This window comes from Phoca vitulina, unplaced genomic scaffold (assembly GCF_004348235.1).
Source record: "Phoca vitulina isolate PV1807 unplaced genomic scaffold, GSC_HSeal_1.0 scaffold18, whole genome shotgun sequence".
NCBI lineage: Eukaryota > Metazoa > Chordata > Mammalia > Carnivora > Phocidae > Phoca > Phoca vitulina.
In genome coordinates this window covers 35,079,121-35,094,093 of record NW_022589721.1, presented here as the reverse complement: position 1 = coordinate 35,094,093, position 14,973 = coordinate 35,079,121, and the positions used below count along the sequence as shown (strand labels likewise).

Genomic DNA, 14,973 nt, shown 5'->3' with positions numbered 1-14,973 from the left:
CGGGCCTGGCCGGCGCCCGGCAGCTGCAGGAGGCGGCCGGCGACCCAGACGCGCCGCCCAAGAAGCGGCTGCGGGCGGCCGAGGCAGCCGAGGCGGCGGCGGCGGCGGCGGCGGCGGGCAGCGGGAAGCTGGAGGAGCGGCTCTACTCGGTGCTGTGCTGCACCGTCTGCCTGGACCTGCCTAAGGCCTCCGTGTACCAGGTAGGGCCGCCGGCCCGACCCCGACCCAGCCCGGCCCCCGCCCCCCCCCGGCCGCCCCCCCCCCCCCCCCCCAACCTCGGGCACCGCGTGCCCTCGGAAGCCAGGTCTGAGCTCCGGGGCCCAGTAGTCGGGACTCCTGGCGTCTGTTCGGAAGCTTTTCATTCTCCTCCTCTCAGGACTTTATTTCCTACTCATAATCAGTTTCTTGTTCTGACTTCCCTTGTTTCTCGATTCGAATCTTTCCGCTTCTTTATTTTTCAGCCTTCCCCGCTGCCCGACCTCAACTCTCCCCAGCCCACCCTTTCAAGTTGACCCCCAAGAAAGCTGGTGACAGATCCCCCCCACACACTCCTCAGAGTCGGCTCCCCTCATTCTTGAGCTCCCTGGACTCAGGGAGACCCTGGTGTTTCCTATTCACTCAAGCCCTTATTCTCTATTTTTTTAGCAGCCACACCCCCGAAAGCTGTCTTCAGGCTTCTCTTGTATATCTTCTATCTCCCAATTGAAAGAATTCTTTTTCCGTTTTATTTTGGAAGAACATTGAAAGGACAGGATCACGTCTTTTCCCTCCTCTCTCCCTTCCCCTCATTCCCGGTCTGGATGAACCAGCTGCGTGAAGCCCCAGTCTGGCTCCCTTCTCTCTTCCCAGCCTGACCTCATGCTGTGCTTTCTAGACATGCTATGCCCTAAGTTAGACTCCCACCCCATCCCACCTTACCCACACCAGGCCTGGCTTCTTAGGCTACCAGCACTCCAGGAAATGTGTCCACCCTCCTTTTTCCATGTGAGGATCCTGAGTGGTGGCTGGACTCAGTCCTTAGCCAGCCACGGCCATCAGAGAGGGTCCTTGGCCCAGGTGGATCTTCCGTGTGCATCACATAGCAGCAGGGGCCTAGGTCAGTTTGCACTGACACTGGCCGAGGTCAGTTTGCAGTGTGCTGCCTTCTTTGTTCACCTGTCTCTCTCCACCTCAGTACCTTCTCCCCACTCTGACTTTGATGCTCCTTCTTCCAAGAAGCCCTTTGAGGAATGGAACAGGTTCTCTATCATTTTTCTCTGCACTTACAGGAGCTGGTCATAGCTGATGGGGCCTTGTTTTTCTGCTATTACTCAAACTGGGGGCCATGGGTGAGAGGGCCATTTTTGTAGTAAGCAGCACGAGGCTAATCTGGGTTGCCATTTCCCCAGCCTCTAGATCTCCAAGTCCTTTCCTGCTTTGGCATGAGGTAGCTCAGGAGGACCCTGGTGTGCAGAGAGGAAAGAGAAGGCATTGGCAGGGAAGTGGGTTGAGTTCTTTGGGTGGAGGGTACTGCCTCTCAGCCTATCCTGGCGAGAGGCCCTAGCTCAGGAATACCATAGGTCTTCTGACCCAATTGGGGGAGTGCTTCCCATAGCCCCTCAGCCTTGGGGGTACCCCTTAGAGTTGGGCCCTTTCCAGCTCCTTTTTCCCTTGCCCATGATCTTTTGATCCTCTCAGGTGGAGGAATTCTTCCTTCCTGGGGTCTTAAATGAGAGCCCTAAAAAGCCAAGCCACCAATGGGTGGGGGGGGAGGTTCCCAGGGGAATTTGGGGGTCTCTCGTCCTGTGAGTGGGCTAGACCTGGACCTGGCATGGTGACATAACAGGCCACATGGTGCTGCCTCCTGGTCCACTCAGCGCAGACCCGAAGCTCTGCCTCTGGCCAGAACCACTGTGCTGGGGCCTGTGAGCCTGGCTGGTTCAAACCGGCCCACACTGCGCTGGGAGCTGAGCTCTGTCCTGGGCGGGCTGGAGGCAGGCAGCTAAGCAGCTGTGACAGAGACAGTGAAGGAGCTGAGACAGCCCTGACCTGTGGCCCTCCCCATGGCCTAATGGGCTGTGCATAGCAGCTTCCCTGGAAACAGGCCTGCTAAGCAAGGAGAGCCCATGATGCTAAGCTGTAGGCTCTGGACTGGCCCCCCTGCTCCACCTCCATTCTTCCCAAAGTGACAGCCGGGCCTTGGTAGGGGGTTGTTTCCCTCTCATCTCTGGAGGCCTGGAGAAAGCTCTAGAACATGTGATCAGTAGCAGAGCTCTGGGCTCTAGAAAGTTTGACTAGAGTCCTTCCAGGGGTTAACACTTGCTTTGGCTGCTGGAAGCCGTGCCGTGGGTGCGGGCACACCTTGCTTGGACGCATAGCCGTGCCCATGAGGGCCCGAGGCATGAGCCGGAGAAAGGAGGGACGGTTTCTGGGTGGCTCCCTACTGCATACCAGCCTGGAGGGGGACATTGAGGGTAGTGGTTGGGATGGGCCTGGAGACCTGTGCCATCGCCCGGTCCCATCTGAGCTGGGTTTACTCCCAGGAGGGTTTGGTAACGAAGGGCCTCGGCCCTACACACACTGTCTCGAAACAGGCAGGCACACAGCTTTCTGTGTGTCCCTGGTTGGGGCCCACTACTGGCCATCACCTCTTGGCCTGGGCTCAGCCCCTCCATTTTTGAGGGCCTTCTTTGGTGAGCTGTGTTGACTGGCCGTTTCTGGTGGGCTGCTCTCAGGCCTGTGATGTGTTCCGTTCTCTGTTTCTACCAGCAGCATTTCTCCTGACCCCACCAGGACACACGGCTTGTGTCTGGGGATTGTCTCAGATGGTGCCCAGCTCTGGGGTGAGGAGAATAGCCAGGGGCCATGGTGAGCCCTGTGCGCTGTGCCTGGCTGAGGCTGTGGGGGACAGCTCCATGGGCCCCTGGAGTTGGCTGAGTGCATGGTAACTTGAGAGCTTGCCCTTTGGCCACCAGACCCCACCCCCATGCCACCAGGGGAGCGGTGGTGGCGGGCAGAGCTCACTTGCGGCAGACTTACCCACCTGTTTCTGAGTCTGAGCCCCTGGCCCCGTGTAGCTGGCTCTCCCACACATCTAGCTCGTCAAGCCACACACACCTGGGCTGGGACTTACTTTCGTGTAAGAGCAAGGCAGTCATGCAAATGGTTTTCACCACGGCCTACTTTAAGTTAGGTCAGGTCAGGGACGGAGTGGGTGCAGCAGGTGCTAGCTTTGATGTTCTTTGTGCGGGTGTTGGGTGTGGCCTTGGTGACCGGCCCTGCAGGGTATGGGGCCACTTTCCAGAGTCCCAGGCAGCCACTGGGGCAGGCAGGTGGGGGCAGGAGGGCTGGAGTTGGAGCAGGGATACTCACGCAGGGTGGGCAACAGGGCATCTGCCGTAGATGCAGAACTGTCGCACCAGGGCAGTGTGACCTGCCCCCCACTCCCCCCCGCCCTGTGTGTCTGAGTGCCTTTTCTGGAGGAAACAGCCTTGGTGGTGCCTGGAACATTGAAACTGCAGCCCGATCTTCCCGGGCTCTCCCCCAGCCTCTCACACAAGGCCCAGTGTGTTGTCCGCGTGATACACCTGGTAGGACCCCGCTGACATCAGCTGAGGCCCTGAGCTGTGGACCAGCGTCTGGAGGGAGGGCGACCTAGCTCTGCCACCCCTCACCACACTCAGCTAGAAGAGTTCCTGTGACCCCTGCCCCCCCCCGTCGGGAAGGAGTAGTCAGGGGGGTGTCACAGGGTGCGGCCCCCGAGTGGCTTTGTGGCCTGCCAGCAGCACACCCCCTCCTCCCAGGGTGCCCTCTCCCTACTCCTCCTCTTCTTCTAGGGCCCCACAGAGGCAGTGGCCCCGTGCTGTGGCCATCCTCTCTCCCTGCGACAGGACGCTTGTCCTCACTTGACTGGGGCACTTGCCAGTTTCTGCCCTGTGGGAGGGCTGGGTATGTCTTGCTGTGTCTCTCACCCCTGAGGTCTCCTGTCTCCACCAGGACTCGGCTCAGGCCCAGGAAACTGGTTACGTGATTGGCAGTCACGTTGGTAAAAGGCCTAGGAAGCAGGGGTGGGCCCATCTTTGCCCAGGCCCCAGCCAGTGTGGTTGCAGGCCTTGGGGAGCCCCCAGTGGTTGTCAGCATGCCTGGTGCTGCAGGCGCTGTTCAAAGTGATGTTTAGGGGATCCCCCATGAGGCTGCCCACCCAGCTGGCCTGGGATCCTCTTCCCTAGCTCCTGGCTCTTGCTTTGAGGTAAGAAAGGTGGCAGAATAGAGCTCCGAAACAGGAGCATAGAGAGGAGAAAGTTTTCTGAACTCTGGCTACATGAGAAGCTGTATTTTTTTGTGGTGGTTACTTGTTATTTGAGTTGCCTTTCAATCCGGAGTATCTACATTCTGAACAAGAACCTGGCTATGGGAATGACTGGTTCCCCCCCCCAGTCCTAACTCTTGAGGTGTGATATCAGGAGCTGTTGGTCCAGGACTTCAAACCCAAGACCCGGTGGCGTGTTAGAGTCCTGGCTGTAAAGCTGCATTTCTTGGACACGGCAAGATCTCTTCTTAGTTCCCTCGAATAAAGAGATTGAGGAGACCTCAGGCCAAACATCAGGGACATGGGGTGCCCTGCAGCCCTCATGAGCATGGTGAGAGGGACCTCCAGCTGGGCTGAGCAGCAGTTTTGGGGTTAGTGCCCTTAGCTGTCCTTTGGAGGGTGGGCTGCTCACATGGGCCTAGGTGCCAAGCCTTCCTGGAGCCCCCAGCGTTTGAGGGGACCATGTACTTCAGGCTTAAAAGAGGGCCTAAAAGGCCTATTGACCAAGGCTTGGTTTCCAGGAGTTGCGGGGGGTGGTATTTTCTAAGGCGCCTTTACAGCCCAAGGCCTGGAGTCAGGGCTCCTCCCCATGAGTTTGGACGGTACATTGAGCTTCCCCTTAGCCCAGGGGGTAAGCTGGCCTGGGTGCACGTGGGCTGCCTGTGGCCAGGTAGAGGGAGAGGTTGCTGGGTGGTGTCCTGAGAGGGCAGGTACAAATGTCCGCTCCTGGGCCGTTTGCGGAGGGGCTTGGGGGATATTGCTGTGGCTTGGGTGGGGCTGGGGCCTTCCGGGGTGAGGGAGGAGCTTTTGCTGAAATCACATGCTTGTGCCAGGAGTCCTTTCTGAGGCTCTGCAGGTGGGGGCCGTGTGAGGGGCTGGCCAGGCTCTGCTGTGTGGTAGCCGTGGTGGGTGTTTCTTCTGTTCCTGTCATGTGCTGGGGGCTGAGCCATGCTGTCATACGTGTCCCACCCCATCTCTCCAGCACATGATGAGGCCAGTCCTGTCTTTGTCACTTTCTGTGCCTGAGGAAAGTGAGGCCCAGAGAAGAAAGCAACAAGCCCAGGGTCATGCTGCTGGTGACCTGTAGGCTAGAGATTGAGCCAGCATCTGTCCTGGGAAGCCCTACAATGTTCTGGATTGGGGTGCCCCTCTTCCTGCCCCTCCTACCAGCAGGATCTTCCTGGCAGCCTGGGTGGGTGCTGCAGGAGCTGCTGCTTGGGGTACCCAGGTTCTTGGGGGCTTGGCTCTAGCATGTGGAGTGGGGCATTCTGGCTTGCCCTAGCTGTCCATTGGAGGCTTGGCCTGCAGCTGGCATTGTGCAGAGCCCTCTGGGAGCCAGGTTCCGGCCGGGCAAGTCAGGGTAGGTACAGTCCAGCCCGGCCGCTGAGGAGGCCAAGTCTGCGTTACCAATTGGCCAGGCCTACATGTGGAGTCGGAGTCTGTGCTCAGGAGGTCGAGGAGGACCTGGATAGCGGGGAGGGCTCTGGAGCATGGTGATCCACCCTGCTGTGGACAGACCACCTGGGCTGGATGTCATCTGGGCCCAGACCAGCCACCTGGTTTTTACCCAAGAACACCCCTCGGGTAACTGGTGAGGTGCTGGCCGCATGTGGACGTCCGCTTGTCCCTTGGCTGGGCCAGTAGCACTCTGCAGCATCTTGCTGGCTCACTGTCTTCCGTCTCACAACTGAGCTGTCGGGGCCTAAGGGGCAGTGACCCTGCCTTTCCCCAGAGGAGGGCAAAGGTCAGTACGGCTTCTCCATGGCGTCCTATCACCGAAGCCTGTGTTGCATCTAAAAGCTCCAGGAGGAAGGGGGTGAGAGCTAGCTTGGATGTTCCTGCAGCCCACAGGCTCTAGAAGAGACCTGCTGGGAGGGGTATGCAGGTCACCCCTCTGCACCAGAGTAGTGGACTTTCAGGGCAGTGCTGGGAGGTAGGTGTCATGTACTTGGCAACCTTGGTGTTCCTCAGGAGGCTCTAGGACTCCATCCAAGTCTCTCACCCTTAACCCCACACCCTGGCTGGGCCACCTTGAGATAGAAGAGAAGCCAGGTGAGTTCTGTTGCTGTTCTGCTCAGGCGAGTGGTGGCTGCAGAGCTGGGCCCTGCCCAGGTAGCCTCTCACCAGAAGGCATCGAGAACCAGAGTCTGTGGTGTGGGGCCCCCAGGCCCTGGGGGGGTCCCAGGGTTGGCATCCTGCAGGCCCTGGAAGTAAAGGGCCTTGGTGTCCAGCCAGGCATCCTCGTTGGAGGTGCCAGGCAGTGGTTGTGGGGACACCCTGAAGTTGTGGGGTCCAGGGGGCACCCTGAAGTTTCCTCCTCCCGTGACTGAGTCGTTAGTGAGCCTGAGCACCGTCCTTCTACGCCTCTGCAAGCTGCAGCAGTCTTCTCTTGGGGGCTGTGGTTTGGCGAAGCCAGGTCTCTGCCGGGCTCAGGCCCCTGGCGGGGGCTGTGATTAAACACATGCCCTGGGCCCTTGGTCTCTGCCTCCCACCGGGTGGGGGGGGCCTGTGGTGTCTGTGTCCCCTGCCCTCCCCTTCACCCACCGCATCTCTGGCTTCTCCATTGACCCCTGGGGGTGGACAGGGTAGCGTGCTGCTCTCGTGAGCAGGCCTCAGCTCATCCCAGCTGCTTCTGGGAGTCCCCACCCCTGTCAGCCCATGTGTCCAAAGCTGGCACTGGCCCACCCCTGCCAGGCCCTTTTCCTCCAAACCTGAGCCCAGCCAGCTCCCCTTCCTCATCTTGCACATTTTAATTTTTGGCCTGACTTAGAAATGGAGATTTTTAGCACAGATAGTCTGTGGTGTTTGTGTGGACATGGATTCTGTAAATGAGGCCTTTGTCCCCAGCCCTCCCACCTGCACTGGTCCTTAGCACGTAAGTCCCATCACTCACTAGCCCCCAGGCCCAGCACACAGGTGCCAGGAGCTCCCTCGGCCTCCCACAGCTCCTCCGCTCAGGGTGCGCAGACCCCTGAAATGACGGGATGGCAGCTGGTGTTGACGAGGATCCCACGTGTGTGGGTGTGGCCAGGCCTCTACTGCACTGCAGCCCCCCTCAGAAGTGCCCTGGATCTTGAGGGAAGCTTGTGGCCCAGTGGCTTTCTGGAGGTTTGCCCCGGCTGGGGAGCCCAGGCCGGCTGCTGGCGAGGCCTGTGATCGCGTCATCTGCCCGCTCACCCTCAGCTGGCTGCAGGAGAGTCTCCAAGTGGAAATCCAGCTACCCTCAGCAGAACCCCCACATGCCCCCCCCAGCGTTCCCTGACCTTTGCCCCTGCAGGTTTTTACCAGCCAGGGCCAGGCCTGGGGATCTGTGTCTGCCCCGAGGGGACGCTCAGCTCAAGTCTTTGCTCTTGTATCTCTGTGGGTCTCTCCTACCCCTGGAGGGCCGGGCCCACAGCCTGTGTACTTCCCTGAACGGCACCACGAGGGCACTCAGGATGTGCCTATGGAACCAGAGGCCCGCTGTCTGCGTGCGCATGGACTCCCAGCACGGGCACGTTGCCCACAGGCAGTGTCTGGGCCTCAGATCTGCAGGCCCCCAAAGGAAGGGGGCCTGCCTCCTACTGACCCAGGTCAGCAGTCTGTCCTGCCCGTAGCCCCCATTCTCTCCTCCAGGCATACACTGTGCCCACACACCCTTGTCCCAGGCCAGCTGGGTCTCCCCACCCACCCCAGCTCGGTGCCAGTAGCCTGCAGGAAGGTCCCCATGCGACGCCAGGCTCACTGGGTGGGTGGCAGCTGCCTTCTCACCTGTGCTGGCCAAGGAGGGCTGGAGTGGAGGGGCCAGGCCCCCAGCACAGGGGAGCAGTGTCTGCTCCTACTCGGCAGCTTCTGGCTAAGTCCCGCTGCTGTGCTCAGACAAGAGTCTGTGTTCCTGTAGGTGTCCCGAAGTCAGGGCCTCTGGGGGACCCCTGACACAGTCTCTGGCCCCTGGGATGGGAAAAGGCTCCAAGCCCCAGCGTGGCCAAACCAGTCACCGCTCGTGGGCCTCCCTCAGTGGAGGTCTGTCACCTCTGCAAGCCACCAAGGGCTCCCTTTGAGTCACCTGCCTCTCCACAGGAACCCCATTGGCCACGTCTTTGCCATGTTCCACGGAAAAGGCCCGTTCCTCCTGAGCAGGGGCTCTGTTTGCCTGTCCTGGCCAGCAGGCCCTTCTGCAGCTGGAGCCAGCGGGGCAGGCTGGTGGCGCGTGTGTGCACGTCCGGCAGGTCTGTGAGCTCATCTCCCTTTCCTTCTTCGCAGTGTACTAACGGTCACTTGATGTGCGCTGGCTGTTTTATCCACCTACTAGCAGATGCCCGGCTGAAGGAGGAGCAGGCCACATGCCCTAACTGTCGTTGTGAGATCAGTAAGAGCCTCTGCTGCCGCAACCTGGCTGTGGAGAAAGCCGTGAGCGAGCTGCCCTCCGAGTGTGGCTTCTGCCTGCGCCAGTTTCCCCGCTCCCTCCTGGAGAGGCACCAGAAAGAGGAGTGCCAGGACAGGTAACCTCCTGGGCCGGCCTACCCGCCGGAGGTTTAGCCACATGCGTGGGGCCCAGGATGGGGCTGGAGGCCACCCTGGTGCAGGCGAGGCCCCAGAATGTGGGATATTCTGGTTGGTCTTTGTTGCCCTGGCCCTGGGTTCTGCACACATAGCCCAGTGACAGCCTGGAGGGAGTGGGCCAGGGTGAAGCTGCTCGGGGCCCAGGCCCTGGAGGGGAGCAGGGGTGGGCCCCACAGAGGGCAGGGGGCTGTGATCTGGACCCAGTGGCTGTTTGGACATCACCCTGGCTCTCCCAGGTTCTCTGGCTGCATGGGGACCTCTTAGAGGCTCTCTGTCCTTGGCCAGCTCTGGGAGCTCAGCGTGAAGCTGCATGGGCACCCTAACCCAGTCCCTGCTGGCTGACCCTGCTGTCTGCCAGTGGTCAGGCCAGTGAGCCTCACATAGAGCGAAGCTGCATAGGGTCCAGGACCATGGTCAGTGGCCACGGTTGCCAAGCAAGAGAGTCCTCCCCGCAAAGGGTGTAGGTGGCATGTATGTTCACAGCTCTCACGTGCTCCTTTTCTCTCAGTCTCTCCCACACACTCCGACCCCTTCCTGGGGGCTGGCACACGGTGGATACATCCTTCAAGGTGTAATTTGTATGAGCAGGGCTGGGCAGAGCCACCTCCCACAGGGCGCAGGCTGTGACCACGGTGCTCGCCTCCTCCCCAGGGTGACCCAGTGCAAATATAAGCGCATCGGCTGCCCGTGGCATGGCCCCTTCCACGAGCTGACGGTGCATGAGGCTGCGTGTGCCCACCCAACCAAGACGGGCAACGAGCTGATGGAGATCCTAGACGAGATGGACCAGAGCCACCGCAAGGAGATGCAGCTCTACAACAGCATCTTTAGCCTGCTCAGCTTTGAGAAGATCGGTTACACAGGTGAGGCGCCCCGCCACCCACTGCATGCCACACAGGCTGGGGGCGGGGGGGGTGGGCGGCGGCTGGGAGCCTGGGGAGTAGTGGGCTCTGAGCAGTGGGCGCAGGCCATGCTGGAAGGCCAGGCTGTGGACAAGCTTTTGGTGAATGGGAGGACACCTTGGGGGAGAAGACGTGCCAGAGGCCAAGCAGGGGAGGGGCCGGGGCAGGACCCCGGGGGCACCTGCATGGCTCTCAGAGGCCCTCTCACCTGTCCTCCCCTCCCTGGGCCTGCCACCCTAACAAGGTGGCATCCTACTGCGTGGGGCTGCACAGCCCTTGGGACAGTCAGTGTCTAAGCAGAAGGTGGGTGTGTCTTGGAGGGCCCAGCAGCTAGGGGCCTGCCCTGCGGAGCCAAAGGCAAGAAGAGCACTCAGCACATCCGGTCCTGCCTGCAGGCAGTTACTGCAGTGGCCACGGGTCTCCTGAGGCCATCAAGAAGATGCTCAGGGGCAGGGCTCCTGAATGAGCTGAGGGTGCTCAGCTCAAAATGCAGAGCTGGGAGTGGACGCCCAGGGACGGGCAGGCTGGACCACGCTCAGGCCCGCTGGATCTCATGGGCTCGCCTGGCCACTGCCACTGCTTTTGGACATGCTGGGGAGCAGGAACCAGGCCAGGGCCTGGTCCAGATACAGAGAACAGCAAGAAGCACCTGCTGACACTGGGGCCACTCAGGGAGACTACGGCCCTCTACTGCTCAGCCCACACCAGGCAGCCGGCTCAGAGCATCAAGGGCGGTCACAGGCAACCAGTCACGCCATGCTGCCTGGACTAGGCCTGGCTAGGTGTGGGCCTGCACAGGCCTGAGAGCGAAGGGCCCAGCAGCCTCAGCAGCAGAAGGTCGTGGCCCCTGGTTAGTTGCAGCCTCAGCTGCCCTCGTGGGCGCCATGGCACAAACAGTCCAGGCCAGGCCTCGTGGGTCTGGGCGGGCTGAGGCATCATGATGGTGGCGGTGGCCGGGCAGGGACCCCCGTCCACACAGGAAGGACTGGCCACCTCCGTGGAGGGACTCGGGGGCCGTGGGCCCCGGGCTGTGCTGAGAGAACTGTGTGACACAGCACAGGAGCCCAGCACTGGGCCACATGCCAGCGCTCTGCCTTGCGCCCCACGCAGGCTACGTGCCACGCGCCCGCCCGCCCGCCCGCCCGCCGGCTTTTCTGGCAGCTCTGTATCAGAACCAATAAAGTGCACTTGTTCTCAGAACGCATCCTGTCTGTGTGTCTGCTTACCCACGCCCCTTGGGTGGGCCTCCCTCTGCCTGGGCTGGGCCCTGGGGGGGGGGGCAAAGAGGGAGGCCAGCGAGGGTCGGGCCGCTCACTTCCTTCAGCCTCCGGACTCCCTGCAGCTAATGCGTGTTACTTCTGTTTGTAGTTCTTTCCCCCAAGCTTGTGTACGCCTCCATTTGCCATAATTGCGTTTGATTAGCCTTGTGACAAGTAGAGCACGCTGTGTCCTCCTGGTAAGTTGCCTTCCTCCCTGGCTGAGCCTTTATCCTCGCTCGGCCTTTGGAAGGCGCCGCCCCCGGCCCCGCCCACACTGACTGCCGGCTCTTCCCGGCCTGTCTGTCTCCACAGAGGTCCAGTTTCGGCCGTACCGCACGGATGACTTCATCACGCGCCTGTACTACGAGACGCCAAGGTTCACGGTGCTGAACCAGACGTGGGTCCTGAAGGCGCGCGTGAACGACTCAGAGCGTAACCCCAACCTGTCGTGCAAGCGCACACTCTCCTTCCAGCTTCTCCTCAAGAGCAAGGTCACGGCGCCCCTGGAGTGCTCCTTCCTGCTGCTCAAGGGTCCCTATGACGATGTGAAGATCAGCCCGGTCATCTACCACTTTGTCTTCACCAACGAGAGCAACGAGACGGACTACGTGCCGCTGCCCATCGTCGACTCCGTGGAGTGCAACAAGCTGCTGGCCGCCAAGAACATCAACCTGCGGCTCTTCCTGTTCCAGATACAGAAGTAGGCGGCTCTGCTGTGCTGCCCACGCCTGCCCAGCGGCGGCTTCGCCGTGATGTCTGACCATCTGAGCAACGGAGGAGGAGGAGTGAATGCGAACATTGGGAAAGTCTGCATGCGTGTGCGAAGGCGTGAGTGCTCACGCCTCGCCCTCTGCCCCGCCTCCCCTGTCCCAGGCACCGGAGGCTGGGCCACCTGCAGAGGAAACGGTGGCTCAGGGACACCATGGGGCTAAGCCCAGTGGCCATGCCCTGGCCCCCAGTGGCGCAGTGGGGCGCACCGTCTGCTCTGGGCCGTGCTCGGCCCCTGGGCCGGGCTCGGGGAGCACGCTGACTTCAGACGGCATATTTGATTGCAATTAAAAAGGCACCCTTGTTTCCTACTTTCTGTTTTGTTTGAGGGAAAGGCGTAGCTGCGATTGGACATTGGGGGAGCTTTGATTTGGCCTGGGGGTCAGAGCCCAAAGGTCCTTGTCACTACACCTCCATGTACACCCCCCACCAGAGCCGGGGTCTTGCAGCGGCCCCAGCGCACCCCCCACCCCACCAGCTGCCCCAGAGAGGCAGGACTTGGCCACCCAGGCTCAGCAGATGCCTCGGAATGCAGGGTGAAATTCTATAAGTTACGAAATTTAGCAAGAGAAAATCTATTTTGTGTATTCAGCCTTGAGGGCACAGCATCCCCAGCCTGTGAGGGAAGCTGTGGGTGGGGGCTGCTGGTGATAAGCTAGCCTGGCTGGGGGAGGGTTTGAGTGGGCCGGTCATCCCCCATGCTGCTGGCCCTGTGTCTGGGGGGGCCCCCCCACAGAGGTCAGTCCTTGGGCAACCTGGTTTCTCGCTGGAGGGAGCTCTTCAAGCCTCAACTTCGCTGCCTCCATGACCCTGGCCTGCAGTGAGCAGGCCTCAGTGTGTGGGCCTCACAGCGGGGGAAGGAGCCCTGCCTGGAGGCCTCTGGGACCCTCAGAGCTGCTGGAAAGGGGGAAAGCTTGGCCCCCCTCCTTTGCTTAGGAGACACGGCTCTTCTGCGATAGGTTTCTGTTGCTTAAATACCAAAGAACCGTTTCCTTTGCCCCCGGCCTGGCCTACCCGATGCTTCAGAGCAGTCCCTGCCACTCCCGACCTAGCCCCCGATTTCCCGGGCCCTGTAGGCTCAGCATGCTGGGGAGCCCTGGCAGCAAGAGTGCAGAGCTGCAGGCCTGGCCTTGCTCTGTGGTCCCTCCCTCTCCCAGCCCTCAAGCTGGGAGCTGAGAAATGGAGGCAGGGAGGCCTGGGGTAGAGTGATGCCTCATCCCAGTGCTGAGCCCAGGCAGCCCTCTGAGCCAATTCTCCCCCCAGGGCAGCTGGCCTAGTTATATTGAGAAGACTGGTTAGCTTCCTGTTTCCAGCCTAGGGCACGGGGCTTATGGGGGAACCCCTCCTGCAAGGCCATCTGTGCCTGGCCACTGAGGGCACCCAGAGGTGCTATGCTTGCTTTCCTACCCTCCACAAAGATGCCACCCCAGCCCCCAGCACATCCTCGGGGGCACACCCTGGCAAGAGTCCCACTGCCCTCGAGGGCTGCCCCCCCACCCGGCAGGCACAGGATGACATTCAGATAGCCATGTGCCAGGTCTCGTGTGTAGAGGGGATGGGGCTGCGTCATTGCATCTCAACATCTCTTGGGGATGGACACCGTCTCTGTAGAGCGTTTGGATTTCAGAGGACCATGTGGTGGAGGAGCCAGGCCAGGGCAGGCTTGCCTGTGTTTGGGTGCATGGGTGAGAGATTTGAGCCAGCAGAGGTGTGGCGCCCAAAGGCTCTCCTAGCTGGGGCAGGGTGGGAGGCAGCAGATCTCTATGCAGGTCAGGTATGTGGCTGGGCCTTCTCAGCCCTGTCTCTGCAGTCCTAGGTCTAGCAGTCCTTGGGGATGGGGGTGGCAGATGGGCTGGGCTCTGCACACCAAGGGTTCCTGGGTGCTGCGGGCATATAGCCCACTATTTCCGGCAGCCCAAGGGCATGGGGGGGCAGGGTGGCACCCACACAAGGCCCTCCTTGTAGGGGCATGTGTCTGGGGATGCCCAAGAGGAGTGGTAACACATCCCAGCATCGCTGTCCCCAGCACAGCCCCCACCCCGTGACAGTCACCTCAGCAGCTGAGTCTTACAGCCTGGTGGAGATGGGTACCCTGGGAGATTGTGGTATTCTCAGCCACTCCTGGGAGCTGGTGCCACAAACCTCCTGTGGCATCTCACGGGGGCGTCACTGATTTACTGGGGATGTCTCATCCATGTTGCTAGAAAGGAGAAAACACCCATGGTCTGTCTCCAGGACCCCTTGCCATCTTGGCATCCTGACCTAGAGAGTGGAGGAAGAACCCCGGCAGATGTGGGGGAGTCCTGGGGGCACAGACCAAGCTGGCCCCTCTACTCCCTGCCATTACCACTCCCCTACGGGCACTACATCCCTCAGTTCACCCAAGTGAGACATTTACAAAAATAATAAAAATAATTTTTTAAAGAGTAAAGTGAGAGGTGTTTTTATCACTGTGGGAAATGACTTACATGTCACTATTGTGGTCTGTGTTCTCTTTGGATATTTTCTGTATGTAACTATAGTTTCAAAAAAATTCCAAACCATGTTTTGTCTGTGTTTCCTTATGTGAGAAGCCAGCCTCATGGATGCGTTTCCCTGGGCTCTGCTAGCATCCTGGACAGGAGTCAGGAGCTGCCCCCGCTGGGCCCCCCACCCCACAGCCCCTGCTCAGGATGCCCCATATACACATCCTTGCCTGATCGGTGGGAAGACTGAGGCATAGCAAAGTGGGGTCCTCTCTGGCTGTCTTGTGAATGCCGAATGCTCCCAGCAGCTCTGGGGAGACTCCCTCCCCCCTTGGCCTGTTGAGCTGAGCCCGTCTCTACTTCCGTGGCCTTGCTCTCCCACCCCTGCCCCATCTCCACCTTGCCCCTCACTGTGCTTTTCACACTCCACCAGCAGGCCCTCCAAGCAGCCCTCTCAGTTTCAGGGCCTTCCTGTTCTGCTCACCACTCCCAGACCAAACTAGGGACCCGCAGAGCACTTTATCCTTCCAAGAGAAGAGGGTTACCTGGGTCCAACTTCCCATCTCCTGCACTTCCTCAGGCTTGGCTTTGCCCCCATCCCTGAAGCCTGGTCACTGGCCCTGGGCAGTCTTCCCGGGACCCAGAGACCCATCTACCCTCTACGTCATTCCCTCCACCACAGGCCTTACGGTCCATGCACTGCCTCAGGGTTTCTACCCTATTGGGTCTGTTTTGATTTCCACAGAAAA

At 60.4% G+C, this 14,973-nt stretch overlaps 1 protein-coding gene across 4 annotated transcripts in view; it reads left to right on the top strand.

The window, feature by feature from the left end:
- The window catches only part of CYHR1 (cysteine and histidine rich 1), a 16,320-nt gene extending 4,250 nt beyond the window's left edge, over positions 1 to 12,070 (top strand). The window contains exons 1-4 of one of the 4 annotated variants that reach the window (XM_032415730.1): positions 65 to 200; positions 8,531 to 8,769; positions 9,482 to 9,693; positions 11,304 to 12,070. In XM_032415730.1, coding sequence (XP_032271621.1) covers positions 8,549 to 8,769; positions 9,482 to 9,693; positions 11,304 to 11,695 — 825 coding nt within the window. In that variant the 5' untranslated portion in view covers positions 65 to 200; positions 8,531 to 8,548 and the 3' untranslated portion in view covers positions 11,696 to 12,070. Of the gene's footprint in view, positions 1 to 64; positions 201 to 5,094; positions 7,861 to 8,530; positions 8,770 to 9,481; positions 9,694 to 10,052; positions 10,856 to 11,303 lie in introns of those variants that run through there. The other 3 variants (XM_032415724.1, XM_032415725.1, XM_032415731.1) reach the window with 3 other exon arrangements.
- Positions 12,071 to 14,973: the final 2,903 nt, after the last annotated feature.